The 27,901-nt window shown below is 35.1% G+C and overlaps 1 protein-coding gene across 1 annotated transcript in view; it reads right to left on the bottom strand.

Moving 5' to 3' along the window:
- The window catches only part of TBC1D22A (TBC1 domain family member 22A), a 139,530-nt gene that overhangs the window by 49,964 nt on the left and 61,665 nt on the right, over nt 1–27,901 (bottom strand). Inside the window, exon 11 of the mRNA XM_054272937.1 lies at nt 17,390–17,517. Within this exon, the coding sequence (XP_054128912.1) occupies nt 17,390–17,517 (128 nt within the window). The remainder of the gene's footprint in view (nt 1–17,389; nt 17,518–27,901) is intronic.

Below are 27,901 nucleotides of genomic sequence, written 5' to 3'. Positions count from 1 at the left end.
CTTTCAAATGAACTATTCTATCCAATTCTGCTAATTACATCACTAATTACATCATATCAAACAGTTATAAGCACATGCAGTCAGTAAAACTGACTCACATCTCATGTAGAAAAGGGCCAGAAATGACTGCTTCTAACATGGTCAGCCATCCCCTGCCTCCTCTCACAAAAGCATGATACAGAACTGCTCAGATTGTTATAGCACAAGTATGCTTGATTCCACATGTGCTCATCTTCATACTTCCAAGAACTCCTTCTAAATATGAAGAGTTTTCTGATTCAGGATTTATTTGCACTTCTAAAAGCAATGAAGCAGAATAAGGGCAAGAAGAAAACGAAACAAACTGCCTTGGTGAGTAAACTCATTTAATGAAGATTTAACTCTACAAAGTCTACTTTTCTACTGATACTAGCAGAATTTTTGGAAATGACACTAGGGAAAAATATTTATAGCAACAAGCTGATTAATCTGAAAAAAAGCTAAGGGGATAAAATGCACAGAGTAACTTAAAGCATAAATTCAAATGTACCTAAAAGAAAACAGTCATTACATTTAAATACCAAAATGAATAATTGTTAAATTCCCCATTAAAAAGTACTTTACAAGACTTATTTACTACAATAAAAGTACCTGCAACATTACTCTCACTTTGCATAATTTTCTGTTAATTACTTAGGCTTAGCAATATGATGGAAAACCTAATAATGTTTAGTACTTATATAAAGGGACAACCTGGAAGAGAACCAAATTCCAAATGATTTTAAATTACTGAAAGGATGAAAGAAATTTTTATCTTCCCTTCATTTTCCAAGGGAAGATAAAAACTTGGAAACTTATTTGAGGGATCAAAGCAGGTTAACACAACTGCTTTATTTAGAAATATTAAAAACAAGATGACTCATCTCTCCTACACTTTGTTCTCCCCACTTCATCCCTGCTCCCCTGCTGAAAGAATAACATTAGGTTTGGTTAGTGCTGTTAAAAAATATAAATGTCTTATCTGTAGAGGAAAACTATCATGATTCAAATTAAAGAAATATTTATTTCCAAATGTGTTTGCTTCTGGCATTTAAACACATATGAAAGCAAAACGCTTCTGATATGAATAATGTGGTACTAAGTAAGATACAAATTATTTAAAAAGGGATTACTGGAAACAGTGAAGGTCAAAATGGATGTTTGCTTGAGACCAGGAAAAGGAAGCAGTAAAGAGAGGACACAAACAAAAAACAGGTCTTAACTCTATGAGCAATATTAACACCTAAAGGAAACCACTTTGCCATTTGAGTAAGTTTATTAACACAAAAAGCTCAACCTATCATAATCCTATCAAAAGTAAGAACTTTGATGAATAATTATTTAAAGGCTTTCTTAATTAGAAGCAAAGACACAATTTTCCTATACTATAAATAATATTTTATGTAAAATATTTGTATCCATGTTTTTCTTGACACTTTCTTCTGCTTATTTATTTGTCAGCAAATCAAGCAACCTGCTGACCTGGACTGAGTGAAGAAGTCAGCTCTCCTCACAGCTCTCTTCATATATTTGAAAACCAAACAAGGAAGTTAAATTTTACTACTGTGTTATATTGCCAAGTGCTCAAATAAAATATATGTGGAAGGAAGAGCAGAAAATATATTTGAAAAGAAAAAGAGGACACATTTAAGAATATTGCTTTTAAACAAAACAAATTTATATACAAAACACAGATTTCAATATTTCGCAAAGCAAAATGTTGCATTTTTCTATTTAAATATTTAAATTAGTAGAAAAATTCAATATCAATATTGTAAGCTAAAAAATACTGTAGACAAAGAAATGCTGCCTAATTTTGCATATCAACTTTGCATTCCTCAGACCCTAGAGATAACACAAAACATTCCAACCATCATGTGGTTATGAAAAAACACAGTGCCTTGTGGAAGAAAAAAGAGTCTTGAATCACATGGAGTTTGTAAAAAAATTGTAAAAAAATAGCATCCTCTTTAACCTTTCTAACCTGAAGATGTTTTTCTATGTGGAATATACGCACAGAGTTTCAAATATCAACAGAGTTTCAGAATATATCAACAGAGTTTCAGAGTCCAGTATGGCTACTCTAAAAGAATCTAGGTTGAGCACCTTGTCTTTGAGTCAGGGAAAATCCAAGTAAGTGCAAGTTTTAGGTAACTCCTTCCCATCCACCAGTATCATAGCACAGAGGTATCTTGATCCAGACATTGGAATCTGCTTCAATTCCTAATGATAGATTTTTCTCTCACAAGTTTTCTCAGTCCCTCTTTGAATCCACATAACATTCAGGACCCACAGAGTGTTGTGGTAAAGAGTTCAACAATTGAACTGTTGTGTTAAGAACTACCTTTGGCTTGGACCTGGCACCAGTTTTTAAAGGTGACTAAACCTTCCCCTATATCACATGTACTTTGTACACTTGTTCTACATTCTCCTCTCAATCATTTTTTCCCCTCCAGGCTCAAGAATCTTGAGGGTGAAATTCTTCACTTTGACTTATTCTTGACTTCCTCCAACCTGTTCCATAGGAACACTGCAGATTTATGCAATGGCAAAATTAGGGTCTCTTTCATTCTACCATTTTCCTAAAAGTATTCTGACCTCCAGTTCTTGTTCCTAATTGGCAATACACAGTTCATGGCCAAAACTATGTACCAGAATATAATTTCCTTTTTCAACTCAACTCTTTCCATGTCCCTTTACACTTACCTGAATGGGAATTTTAAGGGCCATTGTATTTTTGTCACTCTGTCTCAGACAGTCTTTCTGCTATTCTTGGTTTGCAAGTTCAGTTCTATGCTTATTCAGAATGAGTTTTTACCAGCTGCAGGCTTTCCTATTCTGTTACTCACTTTTCTTTCCTGATACTTGTGATGATACTGCATAACACATGTACAACCAGCACACATATGAAAAATACAGACATCTGCAGTACTTTCTGTTCATCAACTTAAAAATGTATTTTCATCTGAAAACTTTCAACTTGTTATGCTACCAGATACTATTCTTTTGTTCATATATGAAATAAAGGAGTATCTGTTTTGTTTCAACTTCATCTACTGTGCATTTCAAAGTAATTGAAATTGACTTTTCAAAATTTCTAATCAACAAAGTAAGTTCCCTCACAATGAATAAAGGAGAAACAGTGATACATCAAAATACCTTTCCAGTAGTACTTCCCAGAGGCTCACAGTGTCTTCTCTGAATTAATAACTACTCAGCAACTTTATTTGTCAAAACTGTTAACAAGAAAAGGTTCACCAAAGATACTTTTATTGCAAACTATCCCGAAATGTGTTTAGTGGGTTTTATCTGCTCCCCAACAGTAGTATTTCTGTGCACCTTTTCTCCAATTTGACATTTTAATATTAAATCAACACAGCTATTAATATTTCCTCTGTGTTCGGTCTCTGAAATAATGAGATACAACAGAAAGTAATAACAGAGTTAAAGTAATTAAGTATATCTAAAGTACACTAGGATAAAATGACATGTAGACATGTCTTTTTAGTCAGGAGGAAAAAAAACATGACATCAAATTTAGAAATAAATCTCTTATAATGAATCTCTGTTTTAAAATATGACAAACTGCAGGTTGAAAAATTATCACACAGGAAGATAATATGAGTTTTGTATGAATCACTACTAATCAGCTTTCCTCAAAAAGGAAAGTATCTTTGATTGAAATGCTATATTAAAAAGTATAGAAAATATGTACCTTAGTTCTTTTTAAAGTATCAGCTGTAAGTTTACAAAACATTATTTTAATTACTGTTGATGAGCATGACATAGGTTTTCTTGTTCATTACTCACAGTTGCATACCAGCTTGCCAGTTAAATCTTTGTTAATATTCTCATTTCTAAATGCTTTGAGTATGATCACTGCTTACTTTCTGCTAGGAAAAAGGCATGAAACACAAGCTCAGATGCTTACTGGGTTTATGAAGAAGAATATTGTCAGAAGGATTGCTTTGACAGTTTGATAAGATTAACACAATCCATCAGCTTGCACAACTTACGTTGCTCTTCAAAATGCAGGTACTGCAACTTCCTTAGTGGATGCTAATGCATTTAAATTGAAAAGCACTGGTATCACATCTTTCCAATGCAAATTTCCATGGAAAATAAATTGAAATACACTAAATGGCATCTGATAATGGTATTTCCAAACACAGTCTTCTCACAAAAGAATAAGCTAAAAAGAAATGAAGAACAACTACCTGTATGTTTTCTCATGAAGATGCAACTATATTTTAAAAATGTACATGGAATTTGTAACTATTTTACATATATGGAAAACTACATGACAATTTCTGGAATTGCTGAGCTATACAGGTAAAAAAATACTACAGCAGAAACTGAAAAATTTGCAAGAGAGTCAGCATGGGTTTATGAAAAGCAGATCCTGCTTGACTAACCAGAGCTCTTTCTATGACAAGGTGACCTGCTGTGCTAGATTCTGATTTATGGTTGCAAAAATAAATTATTAATTTTATCATGTATTTTATCACATAATCATGATACAGCAATGCCATCAAATCTAAATATATGTGAATTTTTGTTAACTAAGCACAAGTATTCTGAAATGACTACTGTAAAATGTGCACAGCTTTTCAATTTTTTTCAGCAGATGTTGAAGATGCACTGAGTAACATTAGACACTAAGAGCCATTTAATAGACTGCACTGACTTCCATATAATAACAAAATGCACCACTGGCCTTGACATAATGTCTAATTAACCCAGGATTATGTAAAATGGATTGAATAGGGTTATCTGAAACCTGATGTCAGCATTCACACTAGCAAGTAACTGAAGGCAACAGATGACAGGAAGATGAGAGCAGCCTGGGCTGAGGTTCCTACAGGATAGTGCCTATAAACATCTACAAGTACAAACCTCATAATGAGCAACATGGATATTGGCACCACAATGTTCAAAAACCTGGAAGTTTTCATTTGGCTGTAAAAAATACATGGCTGTAAAAAATACATCTTTAAAACAACAACTTAGTGGCACTGGAGAGAGAAAACATTTTTAATTTCAAAAAACCAAGGAAAATACAAAAGCTGCAATTGAAGAACTTGGAAACAAAGGTAGAAAGGTTGGTGAATTGTCAGTGCTGCTTAAAACAGTGGAGAAATAAAAGCTAGCCTGTGTGAAATTAAAGCATTGTGAACCCTGCAAATGGAATGAACAGAAATCAGAGTAATCAACTAAATACAACTGTCCTTTATTGTCCTGATAAAGTGGGATGAAGTATTCTTAGTGTAATAATATTCAACATTTCAAAATAATAGTGGCTAAATTCAGTATATAACCCACTATAAACATTAGAGAAAAGGGTATTGTTCAACTTAACAAATTGCCAGAGGCACTTTAAAAAAAGAGAGTATTGCTTTTTAAATTCATTTCATAAGTTACCTTCAAATGAAGTTTCCAAATCAATTTTTTGCAACTTCTGTCAGCACACATGATTGAGAAACTTGCGCCGTTTCCAACATACAATTCAACTTCTATGTGATTGCATTAATTCAGTATTTCTCAAACATCAGGGTTAATACAAACTGAGAAAGCCATATAAAGTACACTGTTCCTTCTTACAATTAACTTCTTCATTAAACAAAAATCAAGTCCTATTTTTCCCTCCCTACTGTGGAAAAATACAGTTCCAGAATTTAATTCACATATCTCCAGCTTGAATCAAAACTTATCTTTCTTCAATTACCACCAGTCACAAATTTCAAAAACTACAACAGCTGATGTGGAGTCACCATCTCTGAAAGATGTTTCCCACAACAGCTATTTTCACTTTGTAAACTCTTTCTTTCATTGTTTACAAAGTCATGACAGTACTGCAACACAGCAATGATGCTCAAGGTGTGATTCAGACATTATACTTAGTCTTGAGTAAGTGTTTTAAAGACATGAATTTTAGCCTCATTGAAAGATATCATTACTCTATGGAACATGATTGAAGACAACTGAGTTGTGTGAAATGAATCTTCCCCACCAACTCCCATGTACAAGTTTGTTTATGGTTCATTGTACACACAGTGAAAATGGATTAGGGTGTAGCCAAAAAGGTTGAACAGAGAAATAAATGAATGTTCATTCACAGACATACGTTTTCAAGAAGGTAAATAGACTAGGCAAAATTTAAAACAAAACAGAAGATGGCAGTGTCAAATTAATTCACTAATTTAAAATATGCAGTAATTATTAGTAATAAATTATTTGTATAGTTAATAACCAGTATATTAACTACATATTTCACCCTTTGTACTTTCACAGTATATACTCTGTTCAGAGATCTGAATAATCAGGACAACTTTATTTCTGAACTAGTGCTCAACTGAAAATTTCCATGTTGAAGTTTTTTGTTGTGTAGAAATGTATCTTAACAGATAAAGGTGGCAAAGACTTAGTGGAATAATGCTTACTAAAGACAGCCCAGTGGAGTGCTAAAATCAGATTTAACTTGAAAACCATTTCTGATGCCATATTAGGCATCACTTTAGAACTTCTTCATATTCACTTATAGACTCCAGCATTATTAGCATTATTTCAGTTTCATACTACAAAAAAAATTAATTCCAACTAAGCACAGAACAGCCAAAACTCATCAGATTTATATACACTTTGAAATAGTTGGAGTTTTTTGATCAGTAGGTTCTGACCTACCGCCTGGAGAACAGAATCTAAATTGGGATAACCATATGAATACTTACAGAGAAAAATGTCAAGAAAATGAATGAACTGAATGATGGAACATCTGAGTAACGACAGAAGAAGAAAATTACATATTCTATCTGATTTAAAAGGATTAATATTATTTGTATTAGATGGAAATTAAAAAAAAAAAAGAATAGGAATTGGGCTTTTGGAAATTCTGTGAGAGAAAAGTACAGCACAGATTGTCTGGAAAATGTAAGAGAAAAATATGTTGAACAAAAAAATCCTATGCAGAATCTACTAGAAAAAGTTATGAAATGAGAGAAGCAAGAGCTCTATTGAGGAAAAGAGGAATTCTTGATATCAGTAACTGTTGCCAGCTATCTCAGGAGCACTGTCATGCAGACATTCTGAAACGTGTGTCTTAACTAAGGAAGATAGGTCAGGAAAAAAAAAGCAGATATGCAAATCATCAGCAGAAGCTGACAGTGAAGTTGTAAGAAAGCCTCAGATCACCCATGAGCAGGATGGAGAAGGAAGAGTGAAAAAGAACCAAGAACCCCTGTGAGACAGGAAGAAAGGGCAGAATAGCTCTCAAAACAGACAGCCAAGGACAATGCAAGTGGCAGAGCAAAGCACAAGACTGTCACGTATCAGGAACACAACAAAGGCCGGAATATTAAAGAAGTAGTGATCATTGCTAGGAGCTAAAGGACTGGAGAGACAAAAGAAGATAAGTTTTTTATGATTTCATGTAGTTCTAATGAGGTTGTGCATTCCAGAAACAAACAGTAATTATACCCATTTCATAAGCCCTTCACAAGGATCTATGCTGCTATAAAGAAGTTATTTTACTGAATTTTACTGGATTTGTCAAATATTAGTTTGTCCTTTCTTCCCTGCCCCCTCTTCCCCCCAAAGTTGTGTTTGAATCTAGGTATTATATCTTACACAGTGGAAAAGAGTTAAAATGATCTTTAATGTTTAACAGATTTTCTGTGCAGGCTGTGTTAGCTATGGATGTCTTAATAAATGTGAAACAAGGAACCAGAGAACTGTACAACATGTTAGGACCTTTGAACATTTGTTCAGGTTTTAACAACAATAAGACATCAGAACAAAAATGGGAAAAGTCAAATGGCAGTCATGGTTTAGTTGCTAGTGCTCACTTCTATGAACAATAATAACTAACACAACTAACTGGAGCTTCAGAAAAGAAAACTAAGTAGTTTTAAAATATTAAACTAAACAGCTTGAAATTGTAGTGTAATCTTAAATGTAATGTAGTCCTAAAACATCAGTGAAGCTCAGTGAGGAGAGGCTCTGTGGGAGGAAGGAGCATAACATTAAAGAGCAGATGGATGTAAGAAAGGAAATTTTGCTTTTTGTCTTCTTGTATAGCAACACAATTCTCTTCCAGACTTTGGGCTTTGAGAACAATATTAATTTTAATAAAGCCTTCTTCTAGAAACACTGGCTACTTCAAAGTAGCCAAGGAGCAAAATAAACTGTTTTCAAGACTGTATCTAACATTCTACAAGTATTCTACACTCATTCATCAAGATCCTGATCAATAAAGCACTTGAGAGTACATGCTTAAATAAAACAATTCATGAGTTGTTCTATTGAAGTCAATGGGATTATTCACATTCTTCAAGCTAAACTAAGCTAAGCATAAGAAAAGTACTTTCTCTCTGCATTCTCAATCAACTTTCATTTAACCACAGAAAAATTAACATCTACTTCAACAGTACTGGAAGCTGCCTAAAGAACTTGAACTTAGAAAAACCTACAGGCTTCCAAGGCATATCACTGAGTTTTGATTTGCTGTTTTTTTCATGTCTAAATATTTTCTTCACAAAAAAGCATGGATTCTTATCTTTTTCCTTCTTTTCCTTCCCACACTGAATCTTCCCTGATGTCGATGAATGCCTCCAAAGAAAAATGGACAAAAATTAGCAATACACAAACATATTTCTAATTCACACTTACTGACATTAAAACAGTGGTCAAGAATTTGACATCATTAGTCCTTTTAAATATTATGAAAAGAATTTTTAGTCACTTTTTGCAAAAAATGCAGAGAACATCCATTTTGAGATGAAGATTTTTAAATCTGTGTGGCTACCAGCATGCTGTGTACTTATGCTACAAAGTTAATGAAGATGGAGTCAATATGTTCAATGGAGCCTAAAAAGGCATTCAGCTGATAAGCCACTTTAAACCACACATCTCATCAATCACTCTAAATCCCTCTCTAGGCTCCTGAGTTTATTTACTGGGTGAAGCTTAGAAACACAACACAGCAATGAACACAAACTTACAGAAAGACTCCCCTCTTCTTGCATTTATATCTCAAACTGAGCCCCACCTCTGGCGTTCACAGCGAGCCCACTGGTAGGAAGGACTGACCAGGAACTTCAGAGTTCTAGACCTGACAGACCTCTAAACATAGAAATTCCCATGTATTGGCAAGAAATAGGCACACCCATTCAAAGGTATGCATTTGTGCCAGTTAACAACTTCAGCTGTCATGGGGAGTTACATACAGAGGCTGTCACTGTGAGTTTTGTATCTGCCAGTGCCAGTGAAACTGCAGATCACAGTTGGGAAGCTGAATGTGCACACTGCTCTGTGCTAGAATGTGGTCCTGCAGAAAATCAGGACCCACTTAGTCTGCTTTCACTGAGAATTTGGGAACCCTGTCTCTCCACAAGAAACTACAAAATAAATAGGAAAAACTAACAAACTAGACTTGGATGACCAACAAAAGATTCATACACACCATTATAATTCTGCAAATACCATCTGGCTTTTTTCTATTATAGGAGAAAACCTGTGAGCTACATTCATATATAAAACACTGTCTTATATGAATGAGAGTATTCTAAATTCACACTGAAAAGCTAAATTATTGTTTAAGAAATTTGGGTTTTTTTCCCTGTGCACATAATCCTTATGCATGTTAAAGACTGTACACAAAACTGTATATATGCATATATGGTTAAAGCAGTGTGGCTCTTTTTTTAACTAACACTCTTACCTTCTTTTTTTTGAGTTTTCCATTATTTCAGATTGCACTTAACACAAGACAAACAATAAGAGGTTAGTGACTTCAGTAGCGCTGTACTATTGAAATATAATTGCCTGCCACAATAAATTCCTAATGAGCACAACTCTTACCAGTGGAAGGTTGCCCTGGCAACAAAATTATTCCAGAAGGTAACTACCCATTTGGTAGAAGGCAATGACACTCAGTTGTCTGACAAAGATTTGAAAACTATAAAAACTTTTTAACTGCTCAAGTTCAACAGAAACTTGATGTACCAGGACTCTCTTGACACAAGAAAATACTGAATACAAAGGGATTGAGAAACTTCCAAATGAATGCAGAGTCAAAACAAGGGCATTATGTTAAAACAGGTAAACGTTTGGATTGCCAGTCTTACAATAAAAAGTTCTCCTCTCACTTGTTCATGTCTTCCTATAGTTCCAAATAACTAAATATGATTTAAACCACACTTTTACTTTTAAAGAGTGAAATGTGAAAATGTTTTCCTGAATTATAATGGAAGTTGGCAAGATCAAGGCTGGGCTCAGTAGACAGTAGGATGGTGAATTTCATCTCTGAGGCAGGGAGCTAAAAACATTCCCAAGAGAAACCAAGAAATGGGAGTTTCTTGGAGTAGAGGCACGACCTGAGTACAGCCTCCTGAGGACACTCATGCTTTTTAACCCAGGAGCTGTTTTCTCTTACAGTCTAGGGCAGATAGTGACAAGAAGAGTCACTACCAAGACATACAGTATTTTTTACCTTTATTTCCTAAGAAAATTAAACTTTCATGTTCACATTTTACATCTGGCAGGAAAAGTTATATTCCACTGTGTCTGTCTCCCCTACTCCAGAACATTTAAACTTACTAGCCAGTTTCAAATTGACAAATGCTTAAAAATTTGAAAGACGGTCCTACCCACATGTTAGTAATTGGATATTAAATATTCATATGTCCAGACACTTCTTACAAGGTAACTAAGTCAGATTCTAAAATTAGGTTATTGTCAAATGAGAGAGAAAGTGTTCATAAATTAAACGGACAAAAATAACAGAATAGAATCTGTGTTGTTCAACAAAATACTAAGGGGTCTTGAAAAATATTAGTTTAGTAGAGATGCAAAATTGTTCCGAATAGCTTTTACTGGTAAAAAATAAAGTTGGCTTCAAAAAGTTTCAGAAAGCTGTTGTGCCACTGAATAATAAAATGACAAATGGAATGCAGTCTGGATATATACACACAGAGGTAAAAACACTGCAAAGCAGAAACATCTGATGTCATCCATGACATGAACCACTGAGACAGTCAAGTTGGACTAACCATGAACAAATACCTGATGTACTCACCTTTGAGAGGAGAAATGGATTCTCAGCACTTCTGTAAAATTGTACTCATATTATTTCTTAAAACTTAACATTAGATGCTTACTTTTAAACAAAATCCCCTTAATCAAAATCTAGTAATGAGTTATATAAATGATATCAAGAAATAAATGGGAAACAAATATTTCTGTTACCATATTGGTCAATAAAGCATGAAGTCCATTATGAGACAGTGTTCATTTTTATTTTCATGTAAGTCAAAGAAATGAAAAGTACACTTCAGCCTTCCTTGAAGAAGGGAAGATATAAATAGTAGTCAATACATTTACATTTTCCAGAAGAAAATAGTGTTTATTTTGGGCAAAGAAAGCATTGGTCTCCTCAATTAAGAAAAAAGAATAAAATTCAAGAAGGAAAAATATGTATTTTTCTAGACCCACTGGCAGGATTTCAGGAAGAAAGATAAAGCTGGCAGGCTCCACCAGGAACAGGTGCTCCCTATTGAAGTTCTTCTAAGGGATGCAACCTGAGACATGTACTATCTACCAAGAAAGAAAATGTGCTTTGGAAAGATGGCAAATAAGGACAAGCAATCATTCTGATCTAACACTAGGGCTGAAATCACAGCTCTTCTCTCTCATCCTCTCTCCCTTGCACCGGCTGTGGTTCTCATCAGACTCCTCACTTCCCCAGTGTGAAGAAAACTAATAGATACTGTCAAGGAGCTGAGGGGAACAGAAACTAGAAGAAAAACCTATTTCTGCAGTGAGACAGTAAATCAACTCACCAGTACTGTCAAATTCAGTCAGCGTTATTATTTGCCTTTTTCTGTGTCTTTTGTTAATCTTTGTTACTGTTTTGCATTTTAAATGGTAGGATTTTATAAATTCTTTCATTTGTGCCTAATTTTACACAGTAAGCTTTATGTACATTGGTACCAGTAAAGTTTTCCTCACACAAGAACAGGGCAATGCTGCTGAGTAGGACAGCAGGGCACTGTAAACAGTACCTACCCCACCTCCATGGTTTTGTGTTTCCAATGAGTCTGAGTGCATTATTCATGTCAACTGCATCAGCTACTTACTGGGGAGCTGGCAATACAGCAGTCAGCTAAATGATATGAAACAAAAATGCCTCCTGGCAGGTGAAAATATTAGGCTGTGCACTTCAACTCTAAACATTCACGCAGCATATGACAGCATGTATTTAGAACTGAAAACTAACATACATTGCTGCTACTTTATTTTCCTTTTCCCTTTTCCTTTTCTGAGCAAGTTTTTAGCTATGAAACTTGTATTGGTGTCTCTTCTGTGAATTATGTACTACTGCTATGGTGAGTTACACAGAGAAATCACTGCACAAAAGACAGCACAAAAAGGTAATTTATGTGAGAAGATCAGATCAGAAGGTAAACACTTTAATGAAAAATACACCCACTCCATTCTACATGAAAAATAAATTAAGTACTTTTATGTCTATGAAAATGCCTATCCTATTTAAAACACCAGTCAGTATAACACCTTGTTATCTTGCATCCAGATAATTCGATGGCATTGTTAGAGACTTCCTTCCAGCTGCAAACTGCCTACAAGTCAAATGCAGTTTGAAATCCATATTAAGCAGTTAAATATACTGATTCTCAAAACTAGACACTGTTCTGCTCTGAGTATTGGTATGCAAGCACTGACATTCAAGTCCTGTATTGCCATTTCTAGTCAGGGATGAAGAACTGGGAATGGCTGCCACCACTGAAATGGCATTGCTTCCTACCCCAACACAGGAGCACACAGCTACATAAACACAGAGTATCATTTGAGTGCCTGAAGGACAACACACATTTTAAGAATTTTAATAAATGAAAATAAAAACTTCAATGGAAACTGCCATCAAGTGTCGTAGTCTGAAGAAAGGATACTTTCTGAGATTTTATGGTAAGCATATAAAATCCTTATCTACAGTAAGACAGCACAGATGCTGAGCATTGAGGCATCTCTACCTTTTCTAATACAGTATGTTAAATCTTCAGTTAAACTTAGAAGCCCACAGAAGTCACTTTCAAATAGCAAAGAAATCTTTAAAATAGTGTCAAAGCATCCTTCTGTCAAGGACCAAATATAAAACTAATTTGTATTTTGTAAGTCCATGGAAATGTGTTAAACACTTATATAGACTGAATAATTCAGCCATCACACCACTTTGTTTTACCAATCCTTTGTGCCAAAAAAGATGATAACATATAAGATAAAAAGGCGAGATATAATAAAAGATAAAACTCAGGTCTTATGTCACACTATTTTGGTTTGTGGACATGAACATTCATATTTATCAGTTTCAGTTCTATGGATTTAAATTTTAAATGTCTTGGGTATAACTTAACAAGCAATTGGTACTTTGAAAAAATTTACAAGATATTTACTGCATTAAAAAAAAAAACCACCACCAAGGCCTGAAAAAAGTGAAGAAGTAGGATAATTCACTCATCAAAATGCAAGTCAGGTTAAAGAATAAATCAAACTAAATACTTACAGCTAAAAAGCTTTCTCAACATATCTTTTGTAAGCAAAATTCATAATGTCTTTACTTTTTCTACTTTACACAGTCCTTCAGAAGATAGTGATGTATTTCAGTGGATTTCATAGATCCAGCTACAGAATAACAGAGCATTTACTGATGTGAGGATTTGGGAGCCTTTCCAAATTTCTCTTCCCCTCTACTCTAACTAGCTCAAGTACAGGTATTTTGGATATGTTCAACAACTTACTCCACAGACCGTAACAACTGACTGATGAATCCTAAATTAAACTAGACAGAGAATATGACTCTAGCCAGAGGACTCTTACTACCATACATTCCACCACAGAGGTGGGCATCATTAAAGTGTCCAATTCTATTCTCACAGAAGTCACTGGAAGAACAGTAACAAATACCGAGAGACAGAACGCAGTTCCAACACCTCCAGCCAACAGCAGTTATCTCTCACACTAGGAAATACACAACAGCAGATGATTTAAGTGTGTTGTTATTCCCCTGAAAACCCTCTGCTGCAGTTCATGAGAAACTGGGGCCTGCTGTGAGAATCACCAATGTAGAATTTAAGCTGGAAACAGCACAGTATTTATTTTTTCCACTGAAACAGATGAAAACAGGCAGCTTGGTGAAACAAGGCATGGTTTCAGCTTTAATGGGGAAAGAGGAAGACAAAAGAGAAAAAAATGTTATTTTCCATGAAAACAGCAGCAGAAGCAGATCCTCTCTTCCAAAAGGTGCCACTGGTCTCTTCTCATGGATTTCTGCAGGAAACAGAGCCAGAATGCACCCTGGGTGCAGTCATGAAGGGAGCTGACAATTCCGCCTGCCTTCCACATGAAGGAATCTGACCTATTCCTTCCACATGAAGGAATCTGACTGTCCCACCCCTCCTGAACCCTCATCTGACACTGCTTCTATGCCATCCCGACATCATAACACACACTGGGACTAGAGATGTCTATAAACAGGGCCTTCAAAATGCCCCATCCCTTCCCAAGAGCCACAGGGCAGGTAGATCTGAACAAAAGCCTGACATAAACAGTGGAGGGATGAATGCCTGTAGTCCCTGCTGATGTTCCATAACAACATGATCAGTTCACCTTTCTGAACTTAAAGTGCAGGTAAAGCTAATTCTGTTTACAGTAGTTCAAGATTATCAGGGGGTAACAGTCAGTACAGGCACATCCTAAGTACTCACAAATAGCAGACAGTAAAACTGTGTAAATCTAAACAGAACTCGTATGTGTTCTTAATTTACTGCTTTAGGACACATGAGGTAGCAAAAGCAAGACTGATGATAGGATCATCAGCCTTTGAGTACAGGAAGAAAAGTAGTTAAACATCTATCCAGCCCTTACCATTATTAGTAGGATTGCTCCTCCCATCTGTATCTGGCAAGCTAATTATTTTCTTGCCTTTACTCATTTTACATGTCTCTTTCAAATCCAACGTCACAGGTCCCTCCATAGCTAAACCCTTGAAGAATTTCTTTAACAATATATCTCTAAATGAGAGAGATATTTTGGCCTATAGCAGGCTTTACAGTTAAAAATATGAAACAGACAAAAAAACCAACTGAACAAACTCCTTCTCTGAAGTGTTTTCCATTCAGAAAGCAGCACTGCTAATACAGTTGTAAACAATTAATTCAGAAATGCCAGGCAACAGAATGGCTTAATGACAAGTTGGGTAAAAATCTGTAACATTATTGCTTAACACCTTAGCAAAAACTTTGCATGAACTTTACTGGCCCTTGCAGGTTCACTGCATTTATTATCCATAGTATCAAGGTGAAAAGATCCATATTATAGGTTGCTAATCAGTGTAATACAAGCACAACTGAAATCTGATTAGCAACTTGAGCAATTGCTTGAAGTTGTTTCAGAAAAAGGCGTCTAAGAAATCCTTATTGGTTTTAAATATACTATTAGACAAGACATGCATACAGAGCAGTCTACTAAATAATGAAACCTAGAAAATAGCACAAATCTGCTGTACCTGCTGAGTCAAAACACAGAATTACTACTTAAGCTTGTTTAATACACAAAAATAGTCCCCACTCTGCATATAAGTATTCCATTTAGGTATTTGCATAAAAATACATTGAAGAAACCTTGATTTAAAAGATACCCTTGGAAATCTCATGCAAAGATTTAAGTATTAAGCTTTTAAATAATACTTTAAATACTCAGAATTTTTTAAAAAATTATAATTAAATAATCAGAATTATTATGGATAACAATCCCATTGAAGTGCAACTTGAGAGGTGCCTATGGACTAGTAATGAGAAAGGGCTCCTTTCAGCACAGCAATAGTTTGAGAAATTAACCCCAGACTTCCTTTTCAAAGGAAAATTCTCAACATTATCATAAAATCATAGCTCAGAGATGAACTTAAATTGAAATTCTGTCAAAAACATATATTTTTTGGGGCATGTATCAGCAGTTAGCTGGATTAAAGAGGCTAAGATAGATAAGGCTAATGATCACGTACCAAGAGCAGTGCTAGAGGTAGTATGGTAAAAAAACCTTCAGGTGTTGGAAATAATGCAGCAACAGCAACAACAATTATTCAAATGGGGATAAATTAGTTACAATAAAACATTTAAATAGCTCAGTCTTTCAAATTACCAGAAAGTTTTTATAAGGAATACATTTTTTACTTTGGAATAAAATGCCAGTTAATAACAGATATCACAATGAGTAATAGATATAATGAAACAAAGGAAGCAAAAGAACCTCAGATGAAACCAGTAGCCATGTTCAATTCAGATATTTGTTGAAGATAAACTCTGCAAGGATACCACCTCTTAGAACAGATTAACAGTAGAACTGCTAGATTCCTCATTTCTTAACATGTTCTTATCAGATTTGGATACCATCAGACTTCACTGAAACAACATACTGGACTCATTAAATGAAGAGCAAGCAGTTCTTCACCCTCTGTTACAGGTCTGGATAAATGATCTATTAGACATTCTGACATTAAAGTGTATGAAACCAATAGGACATTTCTACATAATGAGTAGATATAAAGACAATGCTATTTAAAGATATTACATCTCTTTACAAGGCATAAATTTTGAGTTAATCTCTTATTTACTGACTAATACAATGGAAAATTCTTAAGGAATTTAAAATATTGTTACTTTTCCCTCCCCCACTAACTTCAACAAGGAAGTTGTTAGATAAGGATATATAGTTTAAACATATAGTCAAGAATTGCAACCAAAAGCTACTGAAACATCAAGTAATAGAACTAAGAATGCATAAACCACTTTTCTCAAACATCAATTCTTTCTCTTGACAATAAGAAAAGAAATTACTGAGGAAAAATAATTACCACACCAAAAGGTCAGCAACATGGAGTTTTATCCGAACAAACAGACAGATGACATGACAAAGGACAAAGGCTGAGAACTGAAGACTGAAAGCTAATATTGGATTGAATAGCTAAGCAGATGGACAATAAGAAGCCTGGAACTCAGAATTGATGGAGGGCATTGATTAGGCACAATTCAAGGTTTCACTTCTCTGAAGAGACAGAAGGGAGTATGGAGTGAGTGTTCAGTTTAGTACTACAAACTATCATGACATCAAATGCTTGGCTTTGAAGGGCAAGAAGACTGAAGACATTAAATGTTTCTAAGTAGTGGAGATCATTGAAGGTTTTTTCTTTTATTATGATGATACTCAGACAACACTAAAGCAAAAGGCTCAAGAAAAACCACTCACAAAGATACTGGCATGTCCAAAACACTTTACTAGAGTTATAGAGGTTTAAAAAAGTACTTACTTGGTATGTGTCCCATAACCTGATGGTACACCGTAAAGGGACTTCTCTCATCAGCAAGTTATTCATCCAACGGAAAGCAAATTGCAAGTATTTCACCTCATGCTGATCCAAGTGCCTATGAACTTGTTCTGAAGACAAAATAAATAGGTATTTTACAGCAGCTTTTCTGAAATCTTGAAGTATCAAGTTCTCTGTCTAAAACAATCAAATACTCCTCCAATCTCAAGGAAAAAACTTGTGGTGGTGCATGCAAATTCTCACAACCAAATGAGAACACTCAAAATATAAATTAAACATTACAATGGACTGATTTTTCTGCCACTTCATAGATTAAATAACTGGTCTGAGTTGCACTATCTTAATAAAACATTAAGATCAGAGTTTTAAAATATACCACAAAAAGATACAAAGTTCTAATGTGAAATCATTAGGTACATATATCCTCACTAATTTCTTAAGGTACAAATTTTTTGGGACAATACAGCAAGAAATATGGTTTCCAAATAACATAAAGGCCTCCAAAAATAAAATTTTGGCAATCAAAAAAGAAAATTATTAAATTAAGAAGGTAAAGAAATATCAGGAAAGGACGTGTAAAGGTTGCATGCATTTGAGAAAAGAAAAAGTGAGATTAATGTGTAGGAAATACAGTGAGAAAACTTAACGAACAGCTTAAATAATTTCTTGATATTACAAATAAATGCAAATAAAACCAATACAAATCAGTGGTTTCTAAACCAGTACTTTCACACACTGTGTTTTTTGTAGAACACATACCATTTGAAAGCTGTGATAATCACTTGCATGGATTATTGCTAGAGCTAATAGAACTAATCTACTACATAGCTTGTCTATACTGAGAGAATTTTCTGCAAAAAGGATCACAGACATTCTGTTAACAGGCTCAAATATGACATTAGCGTGGTGTAGATGACAAATACTGCAGAAATGCTCATGTCTTATTTTGAACAAATTTATGGCAAGAAGTCTTTGTTAAAGCCTAAGTAAAGTATTCCCACTGTCCTTCTGTATACAAATACATTCTTTGGAGATTTTGCTGCCCAGATTACCCCTTCATCCAAATTCACAGAGGTGTATTACCAGCTAAAACAATGAGTAAATGCTCATCTTCCAAACTTCACAAATCTAAGAAATACCTAAAAAGGTATTAAACCACTAAATTAATTAGAAGAATAATCCCAAGAGTATGGAAGCACTATTATAGGAAACATTACCTAGAGATTAAGGGAACAGAAGTTAAGTGATGTTAAATTATGATAAAGACTAAAGCTGCTCAATTTTTTTCCCCTCAGGATGTATTTTTTTGGCTATATGAAAGTCTCAGCCAATATAAAACAGTTTTTTCAATATGGAAGCTGGAAGTACAAACCTTTTAGATTTTAAAAGCAATCAAAAATGAGGGCTTTAAAAAAAACTAAGACACAACAACACATTACTCCAAAGGTTCACTTAACACATCTTGTCTCCAAAGATAACTAAAAACAAATATCAATGAAAATGTATTAAGCACTGGTATTTCTCCATAGCACTTGTCAGCCTCCATTTATCTATGGCTAAAGCAGCCTTCACCAGACCTGGTATTTATGTTCCTAAAGTCACACCCTTCCACAATATAAATATAAACAAATATAGACAAATTCTTAAATTGTAAGGCCCAGAACTGCACACCATGCTCAAGGTGATGCTACAGCAACACTGAACACAGTGGGATAATAAACAGTGGGATAATCAAGTCTTTTGGGCAGCTGGCAATGCTGTGTTTGGTGCACCCCAGGATGGGATTTGCCCTCTCAGCCAGGACAAACCAGATCCCTTTTTTCAGAGCTTTTCTCCAGCCCGTCCTCTCCCAGTCTACACCTGTGCTCAGAATTACTTCATCAAGGGTGCAGAACTTGTAAATTCTTCTTGTTAAATTTTCAAATCTTCAATAAATCATTGATGATTGCCCAATGCTCCAATCTAGCAAGATCCTTCTCCAAAGCATCTTGCTTCTCAAGAGTCAACAGTGAACCCTGGTGTAGCATCATCTGCAGATTTGGTAATGCTGCATTCAACTCCTGATCACTGATAAAAGTATTGAAGAGAGCTGGCAAAAAAAAAAGGCAGTTTTATTTCTAAGCAAAGTTACTAACTCACAAAATTTTTGTTCTTCACATAGTAGAAACAATTTTCATTTGGTAGTTTGTAGCCATTAAAAGTAAGTAATGAAGAACAATAAATTGTGCCAGTTGTGATATTTCAACTATGGTAGTTAATGGGCCTAATGAATTTCTTGAAAGTTGCTTTCTAGTCTAAACAAGTTGAAAAATGGATTACTAAACTCTGTGCTTTATACCTAATTGATGCAAGGCTGGAATAGAAGATGCATTGAGTAAAGAAGCTAATTCTTCCTACTTTGCAAGTAATTGTAAGCAGAAGCTAATTTGCTGATAAAGGTAATTTGGACTGGCATAATCTAAATCTAAATTTTCCATTTCAATGAAAATAAGTATGTATGTGCAATGAACAAGAAGTTATATAATTACTGTCAGCTTTAGGACATGAAGTATTTTATAAAAACTACTTCTACTGCAGTTTCTGATAACATAATTATTTTACAGTTAAAAAACAACCAATTCTTTTATCAAAATTCAAAAGAAATAAAAATTACATTTAGTAAGCTTCCCAACATTTTCAATAAATCTATATATAAAGTTTGGGTGAAGGAAGTCTTCTGATTAATGACCAAAATACATTACAGTGATGCATTCCAAAGGAGCATACTGTCAAAAATAGGTAACCTGTAGACAAACAGGTTTATTTATAACTATTAATATTTTTATTAATTACACTATTGGTACATTAATTTGATCACATTTAGCCACCTTAAACAGATGCTTCTCATAGCAGATGGGCCTACACACATAAAATATTTATTCTTCGTGTTCAGTGTCAGCATCTCATGCTGTTTCACTGAAGTCAAAATTAAAATCTCTATGATTACAAAATCATGAGCTAAACAGTTAAGGACAGAAACAACCTGTCAAAACAACTCAACTGCTCTCCTGACAGGAAGATGGTGTTAGAACTAGTCCCTAAGCAAGCTTACACATAAGCAAAGAAAAACAGGAAAATAATGTAAGATTATGCCTGAACCGCCAAATTACTGTGGCACAGCATGGTGTTACCACATCTATCCGTACAATTCAACATTTCAGAACATTAGCCTTTTGGCACTCACCTTTATTCCAAGATTCCTACAAATCCTATAGTTTCTGATGTTTGACCTAGTTTTGAAATTTTGAGTATTACTTAAAGTCTATTTTTCAGTCATATTTCATACCCTGAACACTTTGTTGTTAGCTCTATTGTAACAATATTTTATACATATTCCATTGTAAATATAAAAAGCACTAAGTGTTAAAAATTATCTGAAATGCATGTAAGCTAACAGTCTCTCATAAAGAGGCATTTTAGTTCAACAAAAGAAAGTGTATATTTCTCATGAAAACCTACACAATTTTTCTTTAAAAGTGCAAGAGTAACTGCTCTGATACCAAAGCAAAAGGAAATAATGAGACAATCTTTGCCACAGGAGCTTATTGGCATTGTCCTTTGCATGCACAATGACTTTTTTGCATTGATGCTTAACATACGAAAACATGCTATAGAAACACATCAGCACTCCTGTCTTCCATGGAATCATATAATTATTTAGGCTGGAAAAGACCTGTAAGATCTTGATCCTAAACCATTAACCTAACACTTCAAAGCCCACCAATAAACCACATCCCTAAGGGCTCACATCTTTTAAAAACCTGCAGGGATGGTAACTCAAACACTTCCCTGGAAAGCCTGTTCCACTCCTTGATAATCCTTCTGGTGAGGAATTGTTTCCTGATATGCAACCTAAACCTCTCCTGCCACAACTTCCTCTTGTCATTTCCTCCTGTCCTGTCACTAGTTATTTGGGAGAACTGACCGACCCCCACCTGGCCACAGCCTCCTTTCAGGCAGCTGTAGACAACAACAAGGTCTCCCTTGACTCTCTTTTCCAGGCTGAACACGTCCAGCTCCCCCAGCTGCTCCTCATCAGACTTGTGCTCCAGACTCTCCACCAGCTCCATCGCCCTTCTCTGGACACACTCAGCACCTCAATGTCCTTCTTATTGAGAGGGGCCCACAGGATCTGAGGTATGGCCTCACCAGTGTTGAGAAAGGATAATCACTGCCCTGGTCCTGCTGGCCATGCTGTTTCTGATATGAGCCAGGATTACATTGGCCACCTGGGCACACGCTGACTGATGCTCATCCAGCTGCTGCCAGCACCCCCAGGCCCTTCTCTCAGGGCAGCTCTCCAGCCGCTCTGCCCCAGCCCGTAGTGCTGCAGTGGCTGTTGTGACCAAAGAGCAGGACCTGGCACTTGGCCTTGCTGAACCTCACACAACTGGCCTTAACCCACTGATCCAGCCTGTCCAGATCCCTCTCCAGAATCTTCCTACCCTCCAGCAGATAAACACTCCCACCTGACTTGGTGCAAACTCGCTGAGGGTGCACTCCATCCCTATCTTACAGCTACCACATACAGAACCTTGCAGTCCAAAAGAAAGGACCTTGTCACCAGTCAATGATTGCCTTCTTTTTTAGTATTCTATTTGTTGAAAGCTAATTTTTAATCTAATTTTCTCTCCTAAACAATTTCTACATTGCTTAAAGACAGGATATTTGTGGGATACAAAGGTAAGGGTTTGGAGTAAAATCTCAACACCAGATGTTACCAGTTGCAGAGGCAGAAAAGCGCTTACAACCTCCAATATTCTGTAAAAAAGTAATTCTGTCAAGACCACAGCTTAGCAATGAGTTATTAGTAGTTATGTATATTAACTTATATTAATATACATTAATTGCAAAAGGAGCTCCTGATGATTGAAGAAGACATTCTAAAGATCATAAATGTGCACCTCAAGAAAAGATCTCATCACGATACATAGTTCTACTTCAAGTAATAACAGAGATCCAAGTCAAATATTTACATGCTGATTATATCTTGTTCCACAAGTTTATTTTTTATAACTGGTTAAAACTGTCCACTCTAAAAAATTACAACAAAAGCATTAAAAAAACACATTGGAAAGTCCTAAAAATGAAAATATGACAGAAACACAGAAGTATTGCCAATTACATTCTCCTCATGACCTACAATTTAAAGATAATGGTCTATTTAAATTGAGCTCACTAAACATATAGCTCACAGCTAGGACTGAGAAGCATCTTCATCATAACAAAAGATATGGTCCATATGCTAATAGTGAAAAGCACAAGAAACTGATAACAAAGCAAAAGAAGAAAATACTAGAGGAGGGAAGGAGGGAAGGGAAGGCCTGGTTCACTCCTGGAATCAAATGAAAGTAACAATTCTGCGGTATGTAGCACCAAATGGAGGAAAACATAAGGAGAAACATTTAGTAGTAATCCAGAAAGATCTACCCTTCTAGCTAAAAGTTAAGAAAAACTCCACATTTGCAGGTGGTCCTCAACATTCTAAGTGCAACAAACAACAGGGAAAAACATATGTTTGATGGGACACCTCTGGGTACCATCACTGGACTTCTCCAGCCTCTTCTTCTAAATCATAACTGTATGAATTCATAAAAGTGTTTATGCCTCACACTTTTTAAATCTCCCATCAAGTGAAACATGATCTCTTTTCTTCCCTTTTTTCTTTTTTTATTTTTCAATTTGCCATGAAAATAGTAAGGTTTGGCAATTTAAAAGTTAAAGTACTTACAAGTACTTACTTACTCAGGAACTTACAAATTACTTTACAGTCAGGCTCAACTCTTGGTAAGGTTTCTGAACTCTGTAATAGCATGCAAATATAATCTCCACAGTAAAACATAAAAAATATTATTTTAAAGATATATCAATTAATTGTAATGCCCAGTGAACAGCACTTACAAGTGGATTAAAGTATAATACAGTAATTACAACCATAAAATCAGATATAAAATAACTACTAGTGAGCTAAATAAAGTAGCTTTATTAAAATGAGAAAAAGCTTTGGAGTGCAAATTAATTAAAACAATTATGAAATGCTTACAAGATTTTCTATCACTTCAGCACCAAGCTGACATAGAAAGATGGACCAAGAAACAAGGTCCTTATTAATCACTCATTCTCAACAGCAGCAGTAAGGTCTAAATAAATTCTAATAAAATTCTATGTCCATTTCCAATTCAAAATGCTTTCATAAGGCTAAGAATACCCATTTTGCAACTCTTGCAATTAGAGCTCTTTTTTCCAGATACTTCAACACAATCCTAATTCAAAGTTATTGGTGTCTGTAAAATGTTTTACAATATAATTAAACATGAACATAATTTTGCACATATAATTATGCATTCTTCAACCATCAACCAAAAAATCATTAGCATGATTAAATACCTAACAAAGATAGATCAAATGTCATATATTACCACAGTTTCATTATCAGTTCATTGTATGAACACCCAAGATTCAAATTAAAAACCAAATTAATTAATCTATATCTATCACATATATTGAACAGATAACTTGTTCTGTGAGTTCTGATTAAACAACAGTAAGTGGATTAATAAGAAAAAGTATTAGTCTTGGTTGATAATTTGTCTTTCCAAGAGTCAGATTTTCCTAAAGAAAAAGGCAAAACTATTTTCTCTGCAGTTTAACTGAATGTCCTTCGAAAACTGTGGAAGCATTAAAACTACTCATGAGGTATCTCTAAATACTTTCTGGCTTAACTCGTCATATGAAATTAAGTTCTGAGCAGAATTGTGAAAAGTTTGTGTTTGGAGCATTGGACAGCTCTATGGGAATAGGCACCTTTATCTCCTGGGACAAGAACCTGCTGAGTGCAAAACATCCACACAATACTCAGAGAAGAAACTGCAAGAACCCCAAGTGAAGTCTGGACATTTAAAACTTTGGCAGCCCATTAAAGAAACACAGCTCTTAAATAAATTAAGACCTTTGAAAGGATAATCCTACAAGTACTAATCCTGTTCTAAAGAAGGATGTTTTATAGACTTCTCCAATTAAATAAGAAAACATATTATATATAATTTTAAGAGCTTTATCAACCAACCTTTTAGACATTTCTACAGTAAATATTTCAAAGCATGAGAAGTACATAGAATGGTACAATAAAATAAGCCTTTCCACTGTGGTTAAACAAAAATGCACACAAAAATGAAAAAGTTTTAACTGACTACATTTCATGAAGAACTTGATCTGCACATATTTACACACAACACATAACTATTTACAAGAGAGTTATATTTTAAAATTTTATGTGAATAGCAAAATTATGCAAAATATGCATTCAAGGCCACAACATGAAAGTACTTTATTACAAGTCCTTATTTCTGGCATCATCTACAGAATTTCAGATAATGGGCCAACCAAGACATTTGTAACCCAAGAGAGAAATAAGTAAAGAAAGTATGATTAGTGAAGTCAAGATTTATTTGCTCAGAACATTAAGACAAGAGGTATTATCTAATTTGTCTGTCATTTGGTGTGAATGAAAACACATAAAATATAGCAGCAATAAGAAAAAATAGGATTTGTAAAATTTTTAATAGAAGATGGTTTTAAAAGGTGAAATAGCAATTTAACTGCACTTAAGAATAACTGACAACTTTCCTCAAACAATACTATTCAGTATTTATTAAAAGTCATTATTTTTAGCAATCCAAATACAACAACTTAAATTTCGCACTAAAAACACCTCTTAAAAATTTTAACTTTTTTTACAACAATAAAATGCAAATAAACTAGAAATTGTCCCGATGAAAACATCATATGTAGGAATAGGTGTGGCAACTCTCCAAAAGAGATGATCAGAAAATGCATTCACAGTGGAAACAGCAGAAATTCTGAAATTTTATTGAACCTTTGAAAAATGTAGCTGAATTCCAGAGAAATTGAAGTCTTCCTTATGAGCAAGTTAAAATGCAGCACTCTTTTTATGTTCCTAGGTATTTTTCCATTACCTCCATTTTGAGGAGAAGGGGGAAAGTAAGTACAGTAGCAGTAAGCTTTTTTAACCATTATTTTCAATAATTTTCTGCATTTTTCCATCTCTTGTTACTAAAATTCAAGGGAAAGTTCTACAAAATGATTGGTGATTTTTGGTGAAGAATGTGAAACAGTAATAACAGAGAATTTATCTACAAAAAAAAAATCTGTGCAGAGCACAAATGCAAAACCTGGGGTGAGTTGTTCTAGAAAAGATGCAGAAAAAAGCCTTTTCAAACATATCCCTGCACAAGATGCAGAGTATTTCTTCTGAGTTGTCAATACTGGCTTTATAATTTTCTGTAATACTAATAAGAAGCCAACATATATAAAAAACACATTTAACTTAACAATAGGCTAAGGTTTTTTCCTAGAACTGCCTTATTGTTAATTTGGAGAGAATGCTACGTGACTCTATCACTTTTTCTCAATGTTTATGGAATCCCCAGACTACTTTTATCTACAAATGCTCAGCCTTCTCCAAATGGCTACCTCAAACTCTCACGTAATTACCAGTTATCTTACAGTAAATTGAAGAAGCTGAGACTCTTCCAGCCAAGTGCTAAGCACCTGTAAATTCTGGAAACACAAATCCTGAATTAGTTTGGGCATTCCTATACTGTGTCTGTTTGATTTCAACCCTAAGTGAAGTAAAAGTGGAAGACAGTATGACCTTTTGCATGAGTATGACCTTTTACAAACCATGAGAAATGGTTCATGATTTAGAGCAGAGAAGCTCTGCTGGCATTACAGGAAACAGAAAAGATAATAAGAGATTCCTTGTATTATTGAGCTATCTATTGATTCTCCCTCTCAACTTTTTTGTATAATTCTGAGAAAAATCTGAATGATGACGACAAGTAGACTAATGAGATTGAATAATGTTTTATCTTCAAACTCCATCTCATCTATAACAACATTCCATTAACAGACCAAAAAATTCCATTAAACACAATTTATCAAAATTATTTTCTGGAGTTTAAGCAGAGAGATTATGATTCAATTAAGAGAGTATTTTGGCTGTTTGAAGTCCTCTGCAATATTCTGGAGTGTACACACAAGAACAGTTACTTTGAGGGGAGTTGTGATCCATAAGGCTGAGTTAATGAAGGTTGCTTGAATCACTGACATAATGCATTAGCACTCTCCAAAGCACAAGCATCACCTTTCATACACTGGTAATCCATTACTATTAGCAAAAAGGCAGTACAGGCTTCATCCACTCACACAGCTACTTACTACATCAAGATTTGCTCCACTGTGCAGTTACCCAGCACCAAGAAATAATGTGACACAGTACCAACAGGAATATTATTTTCTTGCACAGTAACCTTAATAAGCACTTAGAGTAAGTACAGCAAATACAGATCATGAGGAGCTTTTCTAAAACTCAAAGTCACTGAATTTATATCAGCCATACATTTCCCTTTAACTGAAGTACAGCAAACCCAGAACAAAAAGACAAAAGCAAAAAGGAAATGAAGAGTAAACCACAATGCTCAATCAAACTATGTCACGATTCCACCAAAAACCGAATAAATTCAGGATCCCTTAGCTGAGGCATCCAAAAGGTTATGACTGCAATACACAACCACCATCGCCTAATTAACAACTAAAACTTTATTTTAATCTTAGACATACTTTGGCATGCTTTTCTTGAGAAAGAAAGTGATTGAGTGGACAGTCTTCAATACAAAAAGAAACAGCCCAAAGAATAACAAAAAATGTGTATCTTTACGACACAAAACTTTTAACTGGATCCTGGTATTAAAAGGTTGTGATCAGCAATACAAAGTCCAGCTGAGAACAAATTATTAATTATATCCCTCCAGAGTCAGCACTAGGGCCAGTATCTTTGTTAAAAACTAATGATAGCATAGAATAGACTGTGTTTGCAAATGATAAGAGATTGGGAAGGGTGCTTGACACACTGAAAGTGAGGGCTACTATTTAAGGAACATTGGCAAGCTAAAGGAATGGCTGAGAGGAATCTCCTGAGATCCAGGAAAGGCAAGTGTCCTCTGGAATGGAAAAGTCTCATTCAACAAGCACTGACTGGGCACAGCTTGATGGAAAGCAGCTCTGCCAAGAAGGACATGGGGTTCCTGATGGACAACAGGCTGTCCCCAAGTCAGGAATGCCCTTGCAGCAATAAAGGCCACGCATTTGTTGGGCTTTCTAAGCAAGAAAGACAGCAACAGGTCAGGGGAAGGGATTCTTCCTCTGCATCCACCACTTGGGAAACCATGTCCGCAGCATTCTCCCAGTGCTGTGACACTGGCACATGTGAGCAAGCCCAGTGGGAGGCGGAGGAAGCTGGAGCACTTCACACATGAAAGGAGGCTGATAGAACTGGGTTTGCCCAGCCTTAAAAAGAAGTCTATGAAAAGCTGCAACTACCTAAAGGGAGCATGCAGAGAACGTGGAGCCAAATTCCGCTCAGAGGTACACTGA

The sequence above is a fragment of the Melozone crissalis genome, unplaced genomic scaffold (genome assembly GCF_028551555.1).
Source record: "Melozone crissalis strain CALT ecotype California unplaced genomic scaffold, PUWL_Pcris_2 ptg000004l_1, whole genome shotgun sequence".
In the NCBI taxonomy this organism is placed as follows: Eukaryota; Metazoa; Chordata; class Aves; order Passeriformes; family Passerellidae; genus Melozone; species Melozone crissalis.
Note: the sequence above shows the minus strand (reverse complement) of the source record. Positions and strands in the feature narration are given on the sequence as shown.